The 20,557-nt window shown below is 38.5% G+C and overlaps 1 protein-coding gene across 13 annotated transcripts in view; it reads left to right on the top strand.

Moving 5' to 3' along the window:
- PAM (peptidylglycine alpha-amidating monooxygenase) overlaps positions 1-12,254 on the top strand; it is a 281,181-nt gene extending 268,927 nt beyond the window's left edge. For 3 of the 13 annotated variants that reach the window (XM_032403926.1, XM_032403919.1, XM_032403920.1), the window contains 5 exons: positions 40-139; positions 2,205-2,258; positions 7,447-7,650; positions 10,528-10,584; positions 11,422-12,254. In XM_032403926.1, the coding sequence (XP_032259817.1) occupies positions 40-139; positions 2,205-2,258; positions 7,447-7,650; positions 10,528-10,584; positions 11,422-11,603 (597 nt within the window). In that variant the 3' untranslated portion in view covers positions 11,604-12,254. The remainder of the gene's footprint in view (positions 1-39; positions 140-2,204; positions 2,259-7,446; positions 7,651-10,527; positions 10,585-11,421) is intronic. The other 10 variants (XM_032403927.1, XM_032403921.1, XM_032403929.1 and 7 more) reach the window with 5 other exon arrangements.
- Positions 12,255-20,557: the final 8,303 nt, after the last annotated feature.

Here is a 20,557-nt window from a genome sequence, read left to right as displayed (position 1 = left end):
CCCCGCCCTGTGCCCTGTGTGTTCTTCTTCTTTCGGCAGCACTTTGACATGCCTCACGATATTGCTGCGTCTGGAGACGGGACCGTGTACGTGGGAGACGCTCACACCAACACCGTCTGGAAGTTCACCTTGACTGAAAGTATGGTGTTGACAGTGTTCCTGTCCGTATCTTCCTTCAGCTTTATTGCCTCAAAGCATGTGAAAAAAAATTTGCATTTCCTTCTCTTTTTACTGATAGGAGTGGGAAATCAAAATAGAATTGGCAGTTGTTAAAAGACTTGTTCGGTTTCATTTCAGGGATTAAATTAATATTTAAAAAGTAGAGAGAAACAGCTTTTTTTTTTTTTTTTTTTTTTTTTTTTTTTTCCTGGCAGTTATCCCCTTGTTTCCACAGATACTCCACAGGAAATTCTTGATGCCTGGAGTAATGTCTGTTTCTGTTACATTGAAAGCCAGTGTTAATTCCAGCTTAGTTCCAGAGGGACATGACGGCTTTGGCCAAACAGAGGGGCTGACTGGCTTCCACACTGCTATCACTTCCCGTGTGGCTCTTCAGCTCGCAGGGGCTGCTGAGCATCGAGGAGCTCCAGCCTCCGTGTCAGACACAGATTACTCCAAGCAGGAAGCACCCTGAGTTTTTCCCTTTAGGCTGCAGCTTGTTCAAAATACCGAACTGTTATTTCATGTAACTCAAAAGTATGTCTGGGGACAGAAGAGCTTCTCTGTTGGGACCAAGCCAGCTAGTTTGGGGATTTTCGAATTGCAATGTGGACATTATTTCTAATTCTTGAAAAGTATACTAACCTAACTTCTGATATCATACTAAAAAACATAAGCTTTCTAGATTCAAGCGTAATAAATGCATTTAATAGGCCACAAAACCCAAGGTTCAGAGATGCTTTTAAAATATGGCAGGGTCCAAACCATAGGAGAAGATGGAGGTAAGGAAAGGAATGGTAAATCTGAGGTATCAGGAGCTGCAACAGGCAATTTTAGACAGAGAAATAATAAGGACATTTGGAATTGATGAAGATAAATGCTAATTATAATAAGGAAAAGCAAAAATTACAGCAAGGAAAAAATGTAACTTATAACAAAAGTAAAATCAGGAGTCCAAAAACTTTAATCAGATACCATACAGATCTTGGAGCCCAAGTAAATTTGATCTTCAGAATTGTCCTTTGAGTAGCTTTTGCCACTTTGTAATAAGGACCCAGTTAAGGTTAAGTGCACAGAGGTGTGCATGGCCTATTCCACTCCATCAATAGCTTTCCATTCCCCTCGCAAGTGAAGTCTCCCACCACCTACCTCCTCAAAGAGGAACCAGAGGGTATAGGCAGACAGGAAAGCAAAGAGAGAGATGGATAATTCCCAATTCCAGGACTAAACCCAGGCTTTTAAGAATAAAAAAAAAAAAAAAAGAGAATGAATACCTTTCAGGCTAGAAAAGACCTCAGAAATCTAGACTGCACCTTCATTTTATAGGTAGCAACATGATACTTAAACTCATTCAGATTCTGGTCTAAGGCTCTTGATACCACCCTAGTAGCCTGTACTCAACAGAGATGCATATCCAAGGCCCCTGGGGAGGGCTCTCATGACACACATGGCCAGACCCCACTCTAAGATCTACAGAAAGGAGTGGGGTGATAATATGTGTATTTTGGAAAGGCTTCCCAAGTTGAGAAGCGCTGCAGTGTAGCATTCAGCTTTGAAAGAGAAGAACCCTGTGTGTAGTCCGTATTGCACCTGAATAATAAATCTCCTTTTGGAACAGTAAGACTGCCATCAGAAGCTACACAAATGTCTCGTGTATTTGCATTCTAGTATTTAACTAGTCAAACCTATTTAGGTGAGTTAGAAGACTAGTGATAAAACGTGGCAGAATTAGTCATCAGTCTAGATGTCCACATGAAAACAGAACCACTTGATGTTTCAGAAATAACACATTATGAACTCCACAAGGAAAATCTCATTTTAAATATGAAGACTTTAGAAATATTTCAGCTTTTGCTAGGAAATTGTATCCAGGATTCATGGGTCTGGCACCTAATTAGTGGTTTGTCTTAAACTCTTCCGTAATACAATAATGCATTTGATGAATTGAAGAAATATTTTCCACTGAGTAAAACTAATGTCAAAATTAAGTTTTCAAGGTTTTTTGGAGATTCTGATTTTCTTTTTCCTTTGCTGTGTTGTTACAGAAATGGAACATCGATCAGTTAAAAAGGCTGGCATTGAGGTCCAGGAAACCAAAGGTTGGTCTCTTATGACTCTGAAACCCAAGCTATTTATGCTGAATTCTTTTATGGCTCTTGATTGCACTTGAAAAATGATCAAACTAAAAATATAATATAATCTGGTAAATTATCCATAACTTCTACTATGTACTGAGCTTTTAAACCTGCATGTTGCCACTGTTTCCTCTGATAAATGGAGTGGTAGTAATGAGCTCAGATTCACTGATTTCACGTGATAGAAAGTGATTCTGTAACAAGTGGGCCAGAGACATTCAGGGAGAAAAAAAGTAAGTCAGTCACTTTTAGAAGTACATTAACCTCAGGCAAGCGGGAAAATACCATCCAGTATACTGGAAAAGGCCTTCCTTAGTGGGCTCTAGTCTAAATGAGTGAGTTACTGTGATAGGGGCCTGAAAAGATGAGCTGCTCCCTAAGCTCCAATCTTAGCACCATTTGCCTCCAACATTTACTGAGGGCCATCCAAATATAAGGCACTATAATGGGCTTAAGGGAAATCAAACTGTGCCTGACTTCAAGAGACTTATAACCTATAAGGAGTGTGTGTGTATGTGTTTGTGTATGTGTGTGTGTGCATACATATACATATATACAAATAAGTATAGCTTTAGTAAATACTATCAGGAATGGGAAATGGAACTTAGCTACTGGTAAGCAACTACTGGTTTTAGTAGGAATCCCAGTCAAATTATTTTCTCCCTTTCCTAGGATCAGTTTATATTTGTATGTGTTCTCCTATCTGCAGGGTTTTGACATGGTCATGTGAAGTTAAGAACTCACTAAAGGTGCTCCTAATGTTTAAGTAGCAAAGTGATTCCATTATTAGTTGCTTTACAAATGATTCACCTAGATACTCAGACCTAACCCTAGGCTTACTTGTTTTCCTTTCTCGTGAAAGCAGGTGGACAGAGATGCAAAGAAGCAAGAACCAAGAGGGAGTTTAGGGATTTTATGTAGGCAGATAAGAGAATATAGCCGGCTGAAGGTTGAAGGGGTAAGATAATATTATAAAATAAATAAATAGCAATTGTTTGGCATTTGTAGAGATTCAACCCAGGTGACTCTACTAAGTGGCATTCATACCACACCCATATCAAAGAGTTCCTGGTCCTTTATTTTTCTATGATTGTTACATATAGAATTATTGGTGAGTTGTTCACTCTAGAATAAAGATATTATTAGTAGTAATAGCTCTCACGGAGCACAAACAATGAGCTGTACAAAAATTACTAAGTTAACTCCTTACACCAACCATGTGATAATTGCTATTATCCCCATTTTACATATGAGGAAATTGAAGATCAGAATTACTACTAAGATAATAAGTGGCAGAGCCAGGTTTTAAACCACAGTTTGTTTGGCACCAAAGCCCGTGCTCTTAACCACTGTTCTTACACTACTGAGGAGAGATGAATACCACCAAGTCACTTACCATAAATTCTTCCAAGAGCTACAGGTTGGGGATGGTTGAAGTTTACTCTGAAATCTCTGGGATTTCAAAGTGGCCTCAAACCATTTCTGTTTAAATAAATCCCACCAAAAAAAAAAAAAAAAAAATCCTAGATTATACTGCTTGACTTGTTGAGAACAGCTCAACCACACTCATCTCTTCTTGCCTGGCCAATGAAGGATGAACAAGGCTCTCCTCAGGCCATTTCCTCTTTCCTCAGTGCACATCACTGACTGCATTTGGTCAGAAAACCGCCCAGCCTTGTGGCAGAACACAGAAGTTCAAATAGTAAATGTTATTGAAATATCTTGTCATGACAGTCCCATTTTAATAACTAGGAATACCCAAACACAAATGAGGTTTGTTCTAGTCCTCTTTGAACCCATATGACTCTCATTAAATCTTTCTTTTTTTAAGATTATTTTCTTATTATAGAAAGGAATACAAATCATGCTGAATCCCCAAAAGTTTGTCTTTTATCAAAATCTGGAAGGTTAATTTAAACCACTTCTTACAAAAGAGAGGGAGAAACATCCCAGATTTAGCAGACTTATAAATTTCCAACTTGGAGTAACCTCTGATGACACTTGCCCCCACTGTGAATGGTCACATGACTGTTGAATAATAACAGTGTTTCGGAGCCAGCGTGTTCACAGGGAGTTGCAGGGATAAGAGAATTTGTGATGATCAGAAGCTTAGGAAAGGGGTTTTCAAATAAAGTTGCTAGGGACAAAACAGATATGCCAACGTCCCACCAAAATCATAGCCTTCACTCCTCCCTCCCCAAAATAAAAGATGATGATGGTGAATCAGTCTCAATAAAATAAAAAGAAACTCTCTAGTGCAGTTAGTATCTTAGGCCTTATAGAGAACAACAGATTATAGGGGAAGCACATTGCATTAAAGAAAAAAAATTGGGAGGGAGGGAGGGAGGGCAGAGTAATTTCATTGGTGCTATGTGCACTTTCCCTGCTACTTCTTAGTATGCCATCTAAAAGCTTCAGCCTTCAGTTCTGTCTGTAATGAACTGGGTATTAATTGCTGGGTTCCTGTATTAAGAATGTCTCTCCTTTACTGTCTGAGTTATTCCAATTCCAGCTGGTCTCTGGACTTCCCTTCTCTCCAGGGAAAAGAAACACGCACATGCTTGTATGTGGGAGCTCACACAAGAATGCACCTAGCTTCCCTTTCTAAACTCAGTGCTTTAAAGAAGGAAAAAAACTTCTATGCATTGTCTTTTCAAAATTATATTTATTTCCAAGTATCTATAAGGATACCAGAAGAACTTGTTTGAAGACATTTTTGTTTTCAACGGAGTACAACTGGCATCGTCTATGATAGAAAACATCATATGAGGCACAGGTTCTGGCCAGTGGTAGAGCTTCTTCACTGTTCCTTCATCAGGGATGTTCCAAATTAAAGAATTTAATTTTTAATTAAAGAATTTTTAATTAAAGAATTTAGGATAAAGAGTAAAATTGGCAGAATTTTGAATTATTAATGCTTTGAATGAAATTCCTAGAATCTTAAATCATAACTATTTTTCAGACTTTTTACTCCACTTATAAAGGTTCCTGAGAAAGAACACCAGTATTGCTTTTTTGTTTGTTTTTTAGATTGGGAAATTTAAATTTTTTACCCTCTTTCTTTAAAATGTAGAGAATCGTTTAAAAATCTAAGCATACTTCAGTGGGTTCCAAAAGTGAGAATGTTCAAGTATTTTTAGTAGATGGCACTCAAAGAACCAGGAGGGGTATGGAAATCAAGAATTTCTAAAGTGCAGAGTGTGTACCTTAGCAAGTTCATTACCTCATTCTCAGCACACTCTCTGTCAATGCTAAACGATTCCTTTAGTCTGTCACCTACTTTCTAGTTCTTGTTTCCTTTTCCTGGAGCCCAGTCCTAGCTGTGCCTTACAGAGGAAACTAGATAGGAGCTGGTACAGCCATTTTCTTTGGTATAGGTAAACCCCTAATGACAGAAAATGCTACGTGATTACTCTGGTTATAGTCACCTTCATATAGAAACAAATCCCTCTTTCAAGGCAACAAGTTCTTGACTACCAATCTACATCTTTGGTCTATTTTTTAATCCTACCCTCTATTTATTACTATTTTCCTACTTAAATATAGAAGGAGCTTAAATAAAACAGAAAAATTTGTGTATCTCTCCCACAGTAATGAAGAAAAAGACACAACAGTTAGTAGGCAGGGAGAGTGAGAATCATACTTACATTCCTCTTGGAAACAGAGCTAGACAGGTTAAATGTGAACCATCTAAATCTACAAGCCAATCCCTTTCCTGCTCTCCTGCTGAAGTTTCAAGAGCCATTCCAGTGGACAAAGAAGAGAAATCATGGTCTCCCCTTAACCATAGTACAGGGAAGGACATGAGGACTGTGAGGCCATCTGTAAAATGGTGATAGTCTTACTCCTAGGCTTGGTGTAACGATCAAATGAGGACATTGCCTGAAACTGTGCGAAGTGCTCAGGAGATAGAATTAAGACCGTGAGGGAAGCTGGCTCAGAACATGGAAGCAAAAAACTGGGACCTGCCATTTGTGTGTATCACAAATTGTGTTTATAGTGTCTTAAGTAATTTGAGAAATGCTTCCTTGGAGAAATGTCCAGCAAGCTGCTAAGCTGTGTCTATACATATTAAACGTTAACCAAAGATTTTCCTGCCCCTTGGTCAAACTTTCCCTGAGGCCATGTGATACACTCTGTATCATAGAGCAGAAGGGCACACCAAAAAACTGACCTTCCAGAAACCTTGTGAGTCTTTTGGCAAATATGTGGTTGAAACTTCTAGCCTTTGCACACTAGGGTTTTTGTACGAGTACACATATGTGCTTCCACAGGGCAAGAACGTCTCAAGGCTCAACCTCATTTTCAAGTCAGTAGTTACTGAAATCCCTGAAGCAGCTTATACGGTTTCATTGTATCAGTTCCCAAAAAGCACATTAGGCCTAATATCTGCCCAGTACCGGTCAATATCAGAGAATTGTTCTATAAGCTATTTTCATCAACAACAATATGATATACAGTGCACCTGTGTACCCTCATGGCTTGCTGGGAACTGTATAAAAGAACCTGAAAAGGTTCTTTTTCCAGTTTGTAATCCTAGAATTAATGTATGCAACTATGCATGTGATGTACCAATAACTCAGTGACCATTAATAAGATTCAAAAACCAAAGATTCAAGGAAAGATACTTACTAAGCACCTTCTCTAAGATAAACATTACTCAACAGTTTTATGAAGGAGGTGTCTTTTTTATCATGACAGTTCTACAGATGAGGTTACTAAGGCCCAGACCACTTAAGTAACTTGCCCAAAGTTACATAGCTAGTTCTGTAGGAGAACTGGGATTTCAGCCCAGATTCATTTGACTCCAGTATGCACACCAATTCTTTGCCCTGCACCATGCTGCCTGTTAATTTTAACTTTGAAAAAAATGCAAAAGGAGGATATATTTTTTATGGAATTATAGCTCAAGAGGGAATAAAGGACAGAATCAAAGAAAACCAATTTAAAGGTACAAAACCACTGGGTGGAAAGTACTAATCACAATAGTAATTGTAGCTTGGTAGATTCAGATATTGAAATGTGAACCCCACATGCACTGACATCAACAAGTTCTTTATGAGCAGGTATTGATTTGCCTGGATAGTGGTGGGCGGGAGGGTTTTGGAATCTTTGAGTCAGTTGAATATTGTGAACTCTTCTTTCCCTGAAGACTCCGAGGCAGTTGTTGAAACCAAAATGGAGAACAAACCCGCCTCCACAGAGTTGCAGAAGATGCAAGAGAAACAGAAACTGATCAAAGAGCCGGGCTTGGGAGTGCCCATTGTTCTCATTACAACCCTTCTGGTTATTCCGATGGTTGTCCTGCTGGCCATTGCCTTATATATTCGGTGGAAAAAATCAAAGGCCTTTGGAGGCAAGTAAAACGAGCCCCTTGAACATGGAACCTACCTTTGAAAGAGTGTTTGGCCTGATTATCCTCAAAGTTTTGTCGTGATTTTTTTCAGTGTTTTTTTTAAGTGCTCTCTGCCTTTTTTGGTGTTATTATGTATGTTCCATATATTGTCTATAGTTAGTATCACAATAGAAAAATATCTGAAGCCTCAGAAATTTGGATAGTTAGATTAAAATATAACCTTTAATACTGCCTTTCAGCAATTGGCGTAAGCCCAGTTAATGTCTCCATATGAAACTGTGTAGATAAGTAGTAGTCAGTATAAATTAGGGTCAGGGAAGAGGAGATTCTTGATGTTAGAAATAGGCCCACTTCTCAAAATATCTCGGTCAGTTATTTGGGACTTATATTTTCCCCTCCTAGTGCTGGCTTTAGCTCCTAGCTACATGACGTTGGGCAAGTTACTTAATCTCCCCAAGCCACAGTTGCCTCATCTATAAAGTGGGGATAAAACACTCACAAGGTTGTGTGAGGATTAAATGAAATAATAAACATAAAGCATTTATCACAGTTTCTGTCACATTGTAAGTGCTCAGTCAATACCACCAATGACTTTGAGGAACAATCATTGGTAATAAAGTAATAAAAGTCCTAAGAAGTCAGAGAGGATACTTGTCTTAAACCTCAACTTTCTCAGGAAACCAACTATTTCTATAGTAGATCATTTGGTAGTTCACAGCTTAGGCCATCAGTCTTCCTTTACCAAACAAGGCAGGGTCCAGTACTGGAGTCAGTATTTTATCAAATCATCATCACTGTATAGGACCCAGGAGCTGAATTCCTTTCAAGACATTCAGATAAACAGAAATAATCCAACCCGAGATTCTCACCTCTCAGGAGCAGTCCCTTGGCTGGGTCACCAGGTCCTAAGGCAAGAGTCTACAACTACGTCCAGGAAGGAATCCATGGGCCAGGGTGGGAGGCAGCATTTGATCAAGAAATAGCATCTGATTCTATTTCAGGCCAAGGCGACCGTGGCAGGGATTCAGTGCCCATGGCAAAGCCCTGACACAGAAAAGGACACAGAAACAAAAAACAGAGGATTCCATTTAATAAGTGGTGAAAGGGAATTTTTCTAGGACTGGTTTGCTTTTCATCTGCAATCGATAAAGCTCTGCAAAAAAAAAAAAAAAAAAAATACAGTTAACTCTTCAAAAAAGAACTTTTGGGCCCCTGTTATGGGTATGGAACTCTGGGGAGCAGGGGGCAAAGACAAACACAGCCATTGTCTTCATGGAGTTAGATGGAAGGTTCCGAAAGCAAGAATCTTACATTTGCTCGTTTACTGATGTATCCTCAGCACCAGTAACAGTTCCTGGCTCTAGGGGTTTGAGAAATAGTTGTTGGAAAAATGACTGAATAAATAAATGGAGCTCACAGAAGAGATGACACATAATAAACGAGATGACATATAAAGGTGACAATAGAGGGTGGTAAGTACAGTGATAAATACACAGAGGATCAGGAACACACGGGGCCTGGGGGCAGGCAGCAGGGATGTTGGCAACCCAGCCACACTGGAAGGAGTAGCTGGGGAGTCAGGAAGGCTGGGTCTCCCGTTTGCTGTTAAGCCTGTGGGACATGGCACTCTCACTGCACACTGAGTTCACAGGAGGGTGTTGGGAAGGCAGAGACCTAGGTCACACCATATGAAATTACCATTATTCAATCATGTTTTATTTAGAAAAATTGCAGTTTTATATGGTTCCATCGAATACATTTAATTCTAAAAGTAGGTCAGCCTCTCACCCTTTTTCAGTGTTTGTTCTGGATAGTTCTTGTCCAATCCATGAGGATTTTTAGTAACTCTCGTCAAAGACCTCCCATATTTACTCAGCACGTACTTACTGCATGCCGGCTCCACATCAGACACTGGGCTAGGCACGGGGGCTACAAAGCCAACTAAGGACTGTCCTGCATGCTTATCAAACTTACGGTCTGATTTGTTGGCCTTGTAATAGTCTTAGCAGATTCTTTCCTTCTTGCCTGTTTCTCTCCACACCCACTCTTCTACGTTTCCTCCGTCGTCTGTTTGCTAGCCTTTTTCATGATGCTGCCTCTGCTCCTGGCTAGAGACTTCATAGGAGAACCCTGAGCCTCACTTCCATGACCCAGCCTGAAGCGGGTAGCCCTTCAGGGAAGCCAGGACAAAAAGTGCAGAGCGAGAGAGCGAAGGGAAAAAGAAAGTCCACTGAGAACCCTGCCTCTCCATGAAGAAAGACTGTCCATCCTTCATGGAGATGGGCAGTGCCATTTCACCTTTATGACTGAAAATATCCTGTGTTTCAGGTCCTTGCCGTAAGTCTTATACAAAAGAGAAACGATCTACATGGATCCAAAGCTTTCTCAAGCAGGACATGTTCTGTTCTTGACAGAAAGACTAAAGCCTAAGACAAAAACAGGAAGTTATAATAACCAGAGCTTCCAAATTATTACAAATTCTTGGTGATTTAATTTAACTAATATTTATTGAGCATGTACTGTGTATGCACCAGGCACTGTTCTAAGCACATCACATGCAGTAGCCCATGTAAGCCTTGCAGATAGGTAGGGATTGTCACTGATACCTCTTTCCTCTGAGGAGAAAACCGAGACTCAGAGAAGCAACTTACTGACGTTGCACAGCCTGTAAGAGACACAGGCAGGAGTCAAACCCAGCTCTGGCCCTCAGATACATCACAAGAATATATTGCCTTTTTTGTCCTTAGAATTGCATACAGACAAGAGCCAGGCCTTGTTTTTAATCACTTAACGAATTCCTGATTTTGTATTGAAAGTTGCACCCATGGTTGAGGAGGGTGATTGGGACTCATTTTGAAATGTGCCATCTTTTTCTAGCAGATTCTGAACATAAACTTGAGGCAAGTTCAGGAAGAGTGCTTGGAAGACTTAGAGGTATGCCTGTGACCTTTCAGAATCCTTCACATTTGGCTCAAAGTCAACAAGCTCATGTCCTTTAAAGAGCAAGGGGATATTTCTTATTTTTTCTCAGAAAATTAAACTCCTCGTGTGCAGCACAGCAACGTTAAGTGCAGAATGCAAGCCATCAGCTAAAGCCAAAGTGTGTGGCTCTGGCAGCAGATTTCCCAGTTTCAGTTTTTTCTACTTTGCCTTTCTGTATCATCTAATTTTCTTCCCCTGCCTTTTATCTGGCTTCATTTGTCTTCAGTAAATTTTCTGTCACTCCTGTTGGCCTGTCAGTGCTTGTCATAGTGTAGATGACCTTTTCATAGAGTCATTGAAATGAAGAGCTCCTTGAGGGATGCCAGTTCCAGAGAGCCTGAAAAAAGCAGGAGCTGAAAAATGAATCTGAAGTAATCCTACAGAAACACATATATAATCCTGGGGAGCTTTTTTTCTTATTTATTTATTTTTTTTAAGATTTTATTTATTTATTTGAGAGAGCACAAAGGAAGAGGGAGAAGCAGACTCCCTACTGAGCAGAGAGCCCGAGGCGGGGCTCGATCCCAGGACCCTGGGACCATGACCTGAGCCGAAGGCAGACGCTTAACTGACTGAGCCACCCAGGCACCCGTTTCTTATTTATTTTAATAAATGTGTGGAGTAATATCTTTCTGACTCTGTCACGTTTTTTGTTTTTGTTTTTTTGCTAATATCTACCCTTTGGCATTACAACTTCTAATTTGTTTATCATTTAAGAATTTACAAGGAGACGGAGAATCATTTGTGCAAACTTTATCTCAGTTCCATGTCATTGTGTGCTTTCTTCAGGCAAGGGCAGTGGAGGCTTAAACCTCGGAAATTTCTTTGCAAGCCGGAAGGGCTACAGCCGGAAAGGGTTTGACCGCCTCAGCACCGAGGGAAGTGACCAAGAGAAAGATGAGGATGATGGAAGTGAATCGGAAGAGGAGTATTCAGCACCTCTGCCTGCACCCTCACTTTCTTCTTCCTGAAAACGGCCTTCGATTTAGGTTGATGAGATTTTCCAAGAATACCAGATTCCTCTCCCTTTAGCACGTTTAGAGTTTTGCGTATTTAATTGTAAACTGTACTGGTCTATGTGGGACTGTACACGTTTTATTTCCTTTGCTTTGATTTAGTTGGCTTCCGTTTCTAGTTGAGGAGTTTCCTAAACGTTCATAACAGTGCCATTGTCTTTATGTGAACAGAGACTAGAAAAACGGTCCTCTTCTTCTCACATTACGAATTTAATGATGGAAGGTTTGCTCATTTACATTATCGAGACTTTTCTGTAGATGTAAATAACCCCCTTCTCTGCTTGAACACAGTATTTTCCCAATAGCACTTCCATTGCCGATGTCTGTCTTTGGTGCCTTTCCTGTTCAGCATTCTCAGCCTGTGGCAGTAAAGAGAAACTTTGTGCTACGTGAGGACAAAGCTGCTAAATCTCCTATTTTTTTAAAATCACTAACATTATATTGCAACAAGGGAAAGAAAGAAGTCTCTATTTAAATTTGTTTTTTAATTTTCTTCTTGAGTTGGTGTGTTTTGGGGATCTCTTATTTTTAGATGGTTACACTGTTAGAACACTATTTTCAGAATCTGAATGTAATTTGTGTAATAAAGTGTTTTCAGAGCATTAGCTTTCAGAGTGTATTTTGCAATTTTTGCATATTTGCAGGGTTTTGTATACAACTTTTGTAATAATTACACAAACCACAGATACAGTGAAAACTACTCAATGTCTTCAACAGAAAGAAATGTGTTGTATTAAAATGAAGATGATATTTTGTTATACAGCTGATATAAATTAAAAGCCAGCAATCAGACTTCACATACATGTGTAAAACCAGGCTCTCTTTTAAAATTCAAAGAGGGGTTTTGCCTGTTTATCAATCAGGAGGTAAATAATTTAATAAAAGGTGATCTAGCTAAGAGGAAAGCTGTGTCTCAAATTACATATGCAAAAGAGTCCATCAGTGTAGGTTACTATTAGTTTTCTTTTTAAAGAATAATTTCACTCAGATTCCCAGGTATTCATGGGAATAGTCATCTTACAGTGACTACAAATTACTTTTATAACATATCTTTTTTCATCATAATCCATCAACGTCATTTAGTAAGGACCTGGTAACTTTCCCTTGCATAATAATCAGACTCCTCTAGAACCATTTCTTCAAAGTGCCTACCTGCAATTGAGGCATCTTAGTAGTGGCATAGTAGAGATTTAATTGACAAATCATGAAAACACTACAGAGTGCTTTGCAAAAAAGTATATTAATTAGAATGTCTTCCAGTTATGTTATTTTTAAAAACCTAACTTAATCTAGATTTTTTTTTCCCCCTCATCATTGATACCAAAGATGATCTGATTGAAAAAATGCATCATTTCCCATATATTCGCCTTCTTGTTAAAGCTTAATTTGGGCATCCTCCCCAAATAGAAACTTCACCTTTTTTTGATTCCTATGATCTTCCTTCTCAAATGAGGAATACATATTCTGCCCTTGACCACTTCGTTATGGCCCTTTCCATACATCAGCGGTAAGTACGTAAATGTAGAATGACAGTTCTTCTGGTGTATATGTGCCTGTCCACTGTATCTTACATATTTTTATTTCAACATGAGAATTAGTCCGGTACCCCGAGATACATGTTTTATAGGTTGACTTTGATACTGTTCAAGTTTGCTTACACTGAGGAAATTAGTTGATTTGCACTTTTGTGATGCAATATTTGACCCTCAGCTCCATAAGCTACTTTTTTAAATGTTATCTACTCCTAGTCTTGTTCCTAAACAGTTTAGATGACTCAATGGATACAAAAATAATAATAATAAAAATAATAAATTATAAGGAGGTGAGAAAGGAAAAGGGAGAACAAAGATAAAAATGGAAAAATTAATACAAAAGTAATTCCTATTACACCTGCTCAGGGAGAGAATTTGGCTCTAAACTTTCTAGCAGCTCACTAAATAAAACTTGATTAGTTACATAATTCATGAGTCCATTAAACATTTAGAGTTCCTAATTATAAGACCAGAAAAACTTGTTCCCAAATACCTTCTGAAAGACAGCAGCAAGATGTGTCATTAAAGTCTTCAACAATATCCATAGAGCAGACAAATACATTTTGCGGGTCTATTCTTCCGTATGTCCCTTAATATAGCATGCGGCATTTTATGCCTAATATAAGCAAATAACATGATAAAAAAGAAGATTTGGGAAAAGAAAATCTGCTGGGCTGTTACAATCCTGTCCTAGTACACAACCCTTATTCTACTAACCTGGCTTGATTAAAGATGGTAGACGAGAAATGAACGCAATGCATTGCCTCCAAGCAATCTCTCCGCTGATTATTGTTCTTAGCTGAACTTCATTTACTGAGGCACTTAGAGATTGCACCGCCTGGGACGCGCTTAAAGAAGTAGATCCCATCCCTGGCTTCACAGTAGAATCACCTGGGGAATTTAAGAAAAAAATGGGCACTCCTTCCAGAGATCCTGATGTGGTTGACTTAGAGGAGGATATTGGTATAGGTCATGCTTTTTAATTTCTCTAGGCAATTCTAATGTGCATTCAGCGTTGAAAAACCACTATCTTTGAGAACAGCTGTTCTACTCTGCCAATTACTACAAGCAGATAGCTATATTTTCACATAAATTATGGTTTACAAATGTTTGGAGAGAGAAGATGGGGTCTGGCGTATTTTGATTTGACCATTAGTACCAAGATCTGACTACCTTAATTGTTCAGTGTTCTAAATTGGATCATTAAAATAGGCATAATTGACTTATTAAAAAGGCAAAGAGAAACAGCTGGGCTTTGATTTTTTTTTACATTAAATTATCCAGAAAGTATTATTTGGGGGAGGTAAAAGAATAGCTCTGTCATTTGCTGAATTGGCCCTGAATTATCATATGCATAAAATCTTTTGTTCTAAGCTTTCTTCTTAGTTTATTCAATCAGCATATTCTTTTTCAAAATTCCCATGCATCTTTAAACTTTCACTCAAATGTTACATAAATTGAATATTTAAGTAGCTGGATGACAAGGGAAGCCATAGATTTGGTTTTAGGGCTTATTCCCCAGACTGTCATCTACCTAGTAGCTCAAAGTTGATGTAAGTCAAAATTGGTGTTGCCTATAGCATACTTCTCAGACTTCAGTAAATATAAATATCAACCGTGGGTACTTATTTTAAGAGGACTGACTCTTGGTCCCATTCCCAGAGTTTCTGATTCACTACATTGGGTGGGGCCCAGATCTCTGCATTTTTAAGAAGCACCCCTGGTGATTTGGACCCAGGTGTTCTACAGACCATTTCCAGGAAATACAGTCCTACAGAGAGTAGCTAAGCCTTAAAACAATTATTAGGCACACAAAGCCATTTTCTCAAATATATGGTCTCTGTAGAGTGAGAGGCCTGGAAATCATTGACCCCATGTCCTCAAAGCCACATCACAAAAACCACAGGTGCAAATTATCTTCCCAGCCAGAACTTACCTACCAGCAACTTCTCCCTTCAGTTCCCTTAACACTGATTATCCCAAACTCAAAATACAAGTGATGCCCTCCACAGGCCGCCATGCTAGTCTTATTTTCTCTTTTAAAATCACACCTAAAGGCAAGAATCCACCAGATATATTTGGTGTGTTTTTCCTGCATCATGATTTAATTAAGGGAGCATATTCATTCTAGAGAATACACTGATGATGATAAATGTGACTCCTCCTTATAGCCTTAAGATTTTTGAAACACCAAAGCACAAAGATGTCGATCATATATCTAAACTAAAGGTACAAAACAAGAAACAAGTATTTTCTGTGCTCCAAAACTGAGTACACACTGTACCATCATAGGGAAGGGATTTACCAATGAAGATTTGATAATAGAGTGCTCATGTTTAGACATATGAAGAAAGAATATGAAATAGATGAGTTTATAAAAACAAGTTTGACAATAAAAAAGAGAACCCTTTTCATGTCTGAGCAAAAATGCATTTCGTCCTACACACATACATACATAACCTGAATAAACCAGTCCCTTGAGAATGCTCTATTTATTTCCTCTATTATACTAATATCATTCTCCATGTCTTTAAAAATATATATTGTCCAGGAACTGAAGTAAGCATGCAAATGGATGGAACAGCACAAATGCACTGGTTCTTAGAACTAACTTCCAGATAAGGAGGTAGTTTTATTCAACAGTGCAGCCCAGTCTTAGCCAATATTGAGTTTGGAAAGAACACTGGGTTAAGAGGAGAAAGTTCTGAAATTCCAAGTACTAGATCTGATTATATACCATTGTATGAGACTTCTTTAGTCATAAATCATGACTCAACTCAGTTTTAAGAACAATTCTTACTTATTAAAAATTAATAATGATAATGAAAATAATCAAAAATTAGTAATTTATCAAGATAGAGTATTATTATTTATTAGTTCACCTAACTGAAAAGCTCAGGCATGGCTAGATCCAGAGACTCAGAAGATGCTATCAGGAATTTGCCTCCCTTCATCCCTCAGTTTGTCTTTCTTTTCTATAGGATTCACTTTCATGCACACTCTCCACCCATGTAGTAATAAAGGTGGCAACCAGCAGCTCTGAGTTTAAATCCTACCAGCATTAACTCTGAGGGAGATACCTTCCCATTCTAAAGAGTTCCAATACATTGACTAACTGGCCTGATTTGATTCCTGTGCAACTTTAGAACCAATCACCCTAGGCAGGGAAAGTGTGATACATAGAACCAGGGCAGAGTCACATCCCATAGTAACAACACTGATGATTTATAGAGAATTTGCTTCCCCAAGAAAACTTCAGATATTATTGCCAGTTGAATAAGGGTAGATTCCGGTAAGAAAAAATAGAAGATAGGCACTAACGTTATGTTTCTTAGATAAAGAGGTTTACTGAAATGGCTATTTGTGTGGTGTTTAAATTATTACATTAAAAAGGGATATTGAGTGATTAAGTCTGTACCAGTGTATAAATGAAGAATACCAGAAGAAATGCTCAATTTGGACCTGTCACAATAACAATGACAATCAAAAATATACAAAAAACCAAGAGCAAAGGTTTTAGACCTACAAGCTGCATTTTATACTATGATTTCTACTCATCTAAGGTTGATGGAAACAGGTAGCTTTCAATCAAGAAAAGAGATAAGGCAACTGCCTTATGAGAGTCCAGGCCAATCATTTTGCACAAGGGCTCCCACTGTAACTTCATCTTTTTCCCCATGATTGATTTATAACTGTGATGATGCCTACCTCCCACTGCCTCATATTAGGAGGCACTCAATGTCAGTTTGTCCCATTATTGGTTATGATCACTACATTTGATCATGTGATCACTTAAGTAAAACGATGTCCAGGGCACCTGGGTGTGTCAGTCGGTTAAGCGTCTTGCCTTCAGCTCAGGTCATGATTTCAGGGTCCTGGGATCGAGCCCTGCATCCCGCCCCCTGCTCAGAAGGGAGTCCGCTTCTCCCTCTCCCTTTGCCCCCCCAAATTTATGCTCTCTCTCTCTAATAAATAAATAAAATCTTTAAAAAAATAAAAAATAAAATTATGTCCAACAAATTTCCCCATTATATATGTTCCATTTCTACTTTGTCTATAGAAAGTATTTCTGAGAGAAAACATTTTTAAGACCATGTGAATACCTATTCCCCAACAAATTTGTACCCAATGGTTTTTGCACCCATTGATGATCTTTTCCTGAATCTATAATTTTGGGGGAGTTCTTAAATAATAATGATTTTCTAATTGTATTATTTTGTCTGGCATTCTATAAATGACTGAGTCTTACTCTCACCCCAATAAATATTGGTAGCATCTACTCAAGAGCATAAAATAATCCCCTCATTTTATTTACAATTAATATGATATATTCCCGAAACTAATGGCACAAATATGGTCAAATGCCTTTTATTATCCTATTTAACTGCTCAGGTCCTTATCTTTCTTATTGATAGAAAGTCAGCTATCAACCTTTTGATGATTGGCTTCCCTCTCCTTTCCTTCTCTGAAGTGGTCAGAAAAATCCAGATCCCAAAAGGAGAACATGGAGCATGGAATCAGTAGATTTGCAAATGTAGGAGGGCCATGTTCAAGTCTGAGTTGTACACACAGCAATTGCTTCTTGCTGCCTCATAATGTCACTGTGGAATACTGTCTTCTATACCAGTCCTAAGAGCTGTTGCTCCCCAGCTGCCCCGAGGCTGCCCCAATCCAGACCACTTCCCAAGATTGTTACAGTTAGCCTTTGAGTGCCAAAATATTTAGTGCTGGGCATTTTTAGTTCACACACACAGCCACCTTCTCAGATGCAGACAGGCCCAAAAGTCCTGGGTCAGGGCTGATCCTCATATCTGTGCCTAAAGACACAGAACCATCACCTCCTTCCCTCCCCATAATCCATACTAGAGGTCAGGAATTCTTCCTCTCAAACCCTCAAAACTCACAGAGTTCCATTAGCCCTTTTTCTTCTTCTTCTTTTTTTTTTTTTTTAATGTGGTAAGAACACTTAACATGGGATCTACCCTCTTAAGAAAATTTGCATATATGACACAGTATTGCTATCTAAAGACACAGTGTTGAACAGATCTCTAGAACTTACTCATCTTGTGTAACTGAAACAAGATACTCACTGAAGAGCAACACACCATTTCCTCCTCCCCCTAATCCCTGATAACCACCATTGTACACTCCACTTTGTGAGTTTGACTATTTTAGATAGTTCTTTACATGGAATCATTCAAAATTTGTCCTTCTGTGACTGGCTTATTTTACTTAGCATAATGCCCTCCAGATTTATGCATGATGTTGCAAATGGCCGAATTTCCTTCTTTTTTTAAGGCTGAATAGTATTCCATTGTGTATTCATACCACATTTTCTTTATCCCTTCATCAGTCAATGCACATTTATTTGTTTCCACATCTTGGATACTGTGAATAATCCATCAGCCCTTCTTTACCAGGTATGGGGACCAACTGTTGGTCATCTATCCCTTTCTAAGAGAGACTCCCTGGTAAGCCTTAATTGTCCCAACCTGACCTAGCCAGAGAAACTTCCTTCCATGATTCAGAAGTAATTTCTGACAACTATTTGTCATTTAGTAAGCACTTCTGAATGTCTAACAAGCAAACAACTCAAATTCTGGGGACACAGTGGTCAAAGGCAATATCCTAGCTCTACTGGGATTTACACCGTAGTGGTGTGTATATCGTTTCCTCTTTTTTCTTATTAAAGAAGAGAAAAACAGAAATGTAATCTCTGGCTCCATATCCTATCACATACATTTATAGATAATTTTTTTTTTTAAGTAAGAACCAAAGAAAGGCATTGGCCAGTCTAGTTGTACTAGTCACAAGGCCTCTTTAGGTTTATTTAATTCCTGGAACTTTGATTTTTTCCATTTATTTTCTCTTACATCATTATCTTCCCCAGAAGTCACAGAAATCTTTAAGAATTTCAAATTTCTAGGGCCTTGTTCTGAGAATTATCTGGCCTCCATTAAAAAGGAATGGCTCCTTTCCCAAAAATGTTACTATGATTCTCACATCTGTCAGAAAGTGTGTACCCAGGTAATCCAATAAAAATTAAATAAATGAAAAGGGAAAGGATTCATTCAACAGACATTGATTAAGCTTCAGTATGTGCAAAATGCAAAGATAAAAAAGGCATAGTCTTGCCTTTGAGGGTTTGTAATCTAGCAAGGGAACTAGAATAAGCCCATCAATAATTGCAGTATGAGGCATAAGAGGAATACATGCAAAATGCTATCAAACTTCTGACCGAAGAACAGAGTTTTCATAAAGAAAGTGATATTTGAGTAAGAGAGAGGAGAACTGAGGGACAATGCTGGTCATATTAGGGGATTAGCAATATGGCTACAGCTCAGGGTAGTTTAGGGGTGCAGTGGTGGAAGGGCTGGAAAGCCAAGCTGGCTCAACAAGAAGGGTTTCAAAACCATTAGGAGTGATTTGGATTTAACTACATTTGATATACTTCATTTTATCGCATATGAATTTACTTGACTGTTAGTAAAACTAAAAAATAATTACTTTATTGAATAGGACAAAGAAAACAAATTATACTTGTAAAAAAAATCTCAAGTTAGTCCAAATTCTTAGAAAATGGGGTGTTATTTATATATAAAAATACACTATATATATATAGTTATCATATATATATATATATATATGATAAATGTCCCTTATCAGATACTTGATCTGCAAATATTTTTTAAAGTCTTTTTTTTTAAGATTTTACTTACTTATGTATTTGAGAGAGAACGCAAGAGAGCGAGTTGGGCGACGAGCAGAGTGAGAGGGACAAGCAGATTCCATACTGGGTGGGGCTCGACCTCATGACCCTGAGATCATGACCTGAGCCAAAATCAAGAGTCAGAAGCTTAATTGACTGAGCCACCCAGGTGCCCTGATTTGCAAATATTTTATCCCAGTATATGAGTTATAGCTTTTCATTCTCTGAACCTTGTTTTTCAAAGGGTTTTAATTGTGATGAAGTCTAATTTATTATATTTCCCAACAGTCATAAAATTCACAGAAATGTTTAAGAATTTCACTAAGGCTCTGAATTTTGTTTCAGCTTAGAAAAGCATGGTGAACACCAGTAAGACTTTTGCCCCCAGGGGCTGCTTACTTCTCCAGCCTCATCACAGCCCCCCCACCACCCCCACCCCAATTCACCTCATCATCCTCACTCCAAGAAGCCACATTCGACTTCTTTCTCAAATGGCCATGTTCTTACTGTCTTTCCAGCTTCTAGACATTTTTCCAGATGCCTAACAGTCATCCCCTATCAAAATTCTTATCTTACTGAGTATAATTGTGTAAAATAAGAAAGAAATTTATTGGTTCATTGTCTCACAAAAGAGGACCTAGGGACACAGAAAATAACATCAGATCTCT

The sequence above is a fragment of the Phoca vitulina genome, unplaced genomic scaffold, assembly GCF_004348235.1.
Source record: "Phoca vitulina isolate PV1807 unplaced genomic scaffold, GSC_HSeal_1.0 scaffold6, whole genome shotgun sequence".
Lineage (NCBI taxonomy): Eukaryota > Metazoa > Chordata > Mammalia > Carnivora > Phocidae > Phoca > Phoca vitulina.
This window is presented reverse-complemented; position numbering and strand designations above follow the sequence as displayed.